The following is a 4,912-nucleotide window of genomic DNA, read 5'->3' on the forward strand; positions in this document are numbered from 1 at the left end:
TCATCAATCAAGTTTATTAGGACCATGTGCAATTAAAACATAAATGTTTCCATTTCATGCATTACACCAGATTCAGCCTTGGGCTAGTTTTCATCTGTAGTCCCTGATATTACAAATTAAATAATATACAATGGAATAATAAAGTACAGCAGCAGTCAAAAAGAAAATGAAAATACAGATAAAAACAATAAACAAATCACTCATGTCCCCTGTACCCCAGCACCCCCCCACCCCCACCCACACAACCACCCACACCCACCCAAACAAAATATACAAATATTTTTAAAATAAAAACATTTCCCATAAGACATTGGTATCATTTTGTGTCAATGGTTACAGATGTGGGTCTCTTTAAGTGCATGTTTAAGTTGTAATCTAAAGTTCTTGAAAGAGCCACAGCTCTTCAGGTTACCTGGAAGAGCATTCCATTTTAATGTGGCCTTGTAGGAGAAAGAGGACTGCCCGAATGCTGTGCGGTAGGATGGTATACTACAATCATTAACTGATGCAATTCTAGAGGATCTTATGGATCTAGCAGGGCGGTGACATATAAACTGCGATAAACAAGCTGGGGCAAGACCATGTAAAATCTTGTATACTAAACAGAGGCTTGAAAACTCTCTAAAATTTTCAAAACTTAATAAATTATTTTTCCTCAAAATGTTGCAGTGGTGGTAGTGAAGTGTTTTTTTAAAGCTTGTTTACGGTGATACTAATGGACTTCTGGTAGATTCATTGGCCTGCCCCCAACAGGTGATGCAGTATGAGATATGAGAAAAGATGAGACCATGCATGAATGTTTTAGCTACATCCATGGGAAGTGAGGATCTGATATGTCTAAAATTTGTCATGTTATATTTAATTGTTTTAGTCATTTTTAATATGTTTTTTAAAGTTGAGATTTGAGTTGAGTTGAATCATTTTCAGTACGTAGGCTATTTAATATTTAAGTGTTCACATGAAAAGCTAAAATAATGGGGATGCCATTTGATATTTTTTGATTTCTCGGCAGGAAATGGATGCATCGTACAAGACTCAATTCCAGGACATGTCGCAGACGTCAACGAGACACTTGGAATCTATCTGCAGCTTCAGAGAGGAGATCAGAGGGCTGAAAGCAGAGGTGAGGCAGGGCTCTCAACACAGACCTTCTCTTTAAAGGTGCACTGTGTAATATTTTAAGTACATTATTTCCAGAATACATGATGCACGGCACACTGAGGAGGGCAGAGCGCCGAGGCGCGTCTGTGTAGTGGAGAGGCCTATGCATGGTGCGACCTTTTTTCATTTTTCAGAATACATGCTGCCCATTCACAAATGTTACCTTCACCACCAGCATCAAATATTAAGAATTTGTTATGACTGGCAAAATGGCATTTTTCATACATGGAAAGGTGTAGCTGTTCCCATACTTGAGTCACTATATTAGTTTATTACTTTGTAAATATTTCATGAAAAGACAATATTTAGCAATAGGTAGAACAGTTGTAATGAGCACCATAGTTGCTATACCTGCTCTGGCCACCACAGTGCACCTTGAAAAACACCCATTGATATTGCCATGAGACAAGTGCCTTGGGAACTGACTGTTGCATGGGAAACCCAGGTTCGATTCTGGTCTGGTGTGTCCAGAATCTCTATTTCTCCCATTGCTTTCTTACCTCTTCTTAAATCGTCCGGTCATATGAAAGCAATAAACTCACAAAAACACCCATTTACATGTCACGCTTAGCTGATGTTTTTATTCAACATATTTTGAAGAAATGTAATCATTACATTTGTTTAAAGAAAAACTGCGCTTTCATCTGTAATTGTTGTATTTATTTATCAGAATAACGCAACAAATAGACAAATGTTTCAGCCTAAGCCATCTTCTCTGTGCCCTCATACACTGTGTGTGTATGTGTGTGTGTGTGTGTGTGTGTGTGTGTGTGTGTGTGCGTGTGTGCGTGTGTGCGTGCGTGCGTGCGTGCGTGTGTGTGTGTGTGTGTGTGTGATTAGATTCGTAGTAAGCAGGGGGAGCTGGATAGGCTGAGGACCAGGAGCGAGGTTCTGGAGGCAAAGCTGCGTGATGCTACCGAACGCTACAGGAACGAGGAAGAGACTCTCCAGGTAAGCTCTCCCCCCAAGGGTCACCACGGTAACCACCAGTACTGATGGTGCTAGGAACCGCATTGCCAAACTGTTGGAGGACAGACAACCGATGGTGCTCGGAACACAATTAAACTATTAAATGGTTGCAGGTGCACTGATAATCCATTTTAAATGTACATTTAATTTCAGTGGGAACTGGTGTTGTGAAAAACAAATTGCCAATAGTATAAAATGTTGTTGTCTCCTCCACAGGGAAAAGTAAAATGGCAAAATAATACATGAGTAGAATAAACAAGCTTTACATTTGGTTTTAGAATGTGAATAGTCTAGCCATATTGTACTACAAGTAACCTATGTACTGTAGTATACAATGACATTATGATTCATAGTCATAATCTTTCTTCTATTTTCAGACAATATACCACAATTTTATGATTACATATTACTTGTATCTTGTACTTATATCTTCCATTTGCAACTTTGAAATAAATATATATAAATAATAGCTTACTTTGTGTCCCCCAGGCCAGAATTGATACTTTCAATCAGGAGCTGAGTGCCATCAAGAGCAAGATCACAGTGACACTGAAGGAATACGAAGACCTCCTGAATGTTAAGAAGTCCTTGGAGATGGAGATCACAACCTACAGGTCAGACATGTCTCCATGCCCTCCTTGTAACCTCATGTAGCTAATCCGATGAATGACTTGTAGGTCCACATACTGTAAGCAATCTACAGTGGATGCTCAATAGGTCTATTTTTGGGAGTTTGATGAGCCTACACAGAATATTTGTATTTTGTCTCACAGCAATAGTTGGTAACTCACAAAATAGTTGGTAACTAACCACATTTCTGCAGTCAATGTGAACCAACACTCAGACTCAGACTATGTACACTGAATGAAAACGAAGGCCACACTCTTACTGTACGTCTGCTCTTGTATCTACTGTGTCCTGCAGGAAACTGATCGAGGGTGAGGACAGCCGCATGAACAGCATGGTGAGCTGCTTGCCCCTCATGGGCAGCGCTGGCATGATGGCAGGTGGCACCTTAGCCATAATGGGCGCTGAGGCCGCCGTGAAAAGTGTGTCTGTGAGTACAAGTGACGTGTTAGCAACGGAAGGGATTGCTAGCGTGGCGTCTGAGCTTGAATCGGCAGCCGTGACCAACGGTGTGTCCAATGGCGTTAGCGAGGTGGAAAACGGTGTGAACGGTGTGTCCAATGGCGTGAGCGAGGTGGAAAATGGTGTGAACGGCGAGTCTGAGTCCTCCTCCACTGTGGAGATGGAGTCCAAGATCGTGGTGAAGACCATCACCGCTTCCTTCTCTGAGGGGCAGGCCGTGGAGATTATCTAGAGGAAGACCCTGCTCATGTGGTACAAACATACACACTAACACACACAGAAAGCGCAAGTCAGAGCACCGACAGGAAGACTGCACACTCATACTAATTTAGGCACGCACGCACGCACAAAGTATGTATTTAGCGGACTCGGTCACTTATCAGAGCATTTATGTTTTTTGTCAATGTGTTTCAGATTTTACAAATATACACAGTCATAGGCAAGCACATGCATACACACACACAAACACACAGACACACACATACACACAAACACAAAAAGTGTTTGGTAGGCTTAGTCACTCAAACCAGAATCAACGTTTATTTTGACATTATGTTTCATGGTGTACTTTAAACACATTATTATACATTTATATAATGAGTTTAACCCACCTTTATTTTCCCAGAACAGTTAAGACCGATGAGAACGCGATCCAGAGTGACACACAGGAACGAACCTTAATAATCTCTGGGAACGATCACAATCTTTGAAGGAACATACGTTCAAGTTAACCCCCCCCACCCTCCGCCTCCAACCACCCACACACACACACACCCATCTCTGACTTCGATGATCCAATGACCTTGATCCATGGCAACAACCCCTAGCACCCCCCCCAACCCCCACCTAACTTGTTTCTCTGTCTGACATATTGTGTGGCCCTTTGCGTTTTAAACTGAACCCGTAGACCTGCTTCCATTTCCTCCTTCATGTCCTCCCTCCTGTGGCACACCAAGCAAAGAAATAAACAAACCAGTGAGTGAAAGTCCTGTCTCCTGTGATTTGATTGAATTGACAGAAAATAATGACTCAGAGCAGTGTGTGAAAAGAGTATCGGATTCATGACAAATGGGTTGTATCTAGGCGTGAAACCAGTCTCCACCCAATTATCTGTGGTTACAAGGGCAGTGAGAGTACTATTTCGGGAGCAGATTCTAATGCTAAATCATGCAGAAGGGCTATGAGCAGCCTAACCAGAACTAGCAGAACAGAAATGCTGTCTGAGTACGAAAACCATTAAAATGGACTGTGCAATAGTGGATACAGTACAGTACATAAAATATGCAGAGCGGAGCGTCTCTACACAGTATAATTCTTGACGATAGACAGCTGGATGAAGCCCAAGTCCAGACACGTTTTGGGAAGGGAATATACATGGGTTTCGCGTTTGTAAACAATCCCTGGCTGCGCACTGTTCAACTTTGATTGTTGGAAACTGCTGTCGGTCAAAAAATGAGCTAACGTGGTTGGCTGCCAGTATCTTGCCCATCAATGTTTTTAAATAAAAAACCTATGTACAGTCCCAGGAAAAAGTTTGTACACCCTTTGAAATTTCTTACCTTTCTGTCAAAATTGGTCATAAAACATGGTCTGATCTTCCCGGAAGTCACAAGAAGGAACAACCAGAGTCTGCTTTAACTAATTCAACCCAACCATTTACAAGTTTTCATATTTTCATTGGCCACAAGATGTA

The 4,912-nt window shown here is 41.7% G+C and overlaps 1 protein-coding gene across 1 annotated transcript in view; it reads left to right on the top strand.

Annotated features, from left to right (window-relative positions):
* Positions 1 to 3,451, top strand: part of LOC134468246 (glial fibrillary acidic protein-like) — a 6,954-nt gene extending 3,503 nt beyond the window's left edge. The window contains exons 7-10 of the mRNA XM_063222189.1: positions 1,013 to 1,123; positions 2,002 to 2,112; positions 2,620 to 2,744; positions 3,055 to 3,451. Of these exons, the coding sequence (XP_063078259.1) occupies positions 1,013 to 1,123; positions 2,002 to 2,112; positions 2,620 to 2,744; positions 3,055 to 3,451 (744 nt within the window). The remainder of the gene's footprint in view (positions 1 to 1,012; positions 1,124 to 2,001; positions 2,113 to 2,619; positions 2,745 to 3,054) is intronic.
* The last annotated feature ends 1,461 nt before the right edge of the window (positions 3,452 to 4,912 follow it).

This window comes from Engraulis encrasicolus, chromosome 18 (assembly GCF_034702125.1).
Source record: "Engraulis encrasicolus isolate BLACKSEA-1 chromosome 18, IST_EnEncr_1.0, whole genome shotgun sequence".
NCBI lineage: Eukaryota > Metazoa > Chordata > Actinopteri > Clupeiformes > Engraulidae > Engraulis > Engraulis encrasicolus.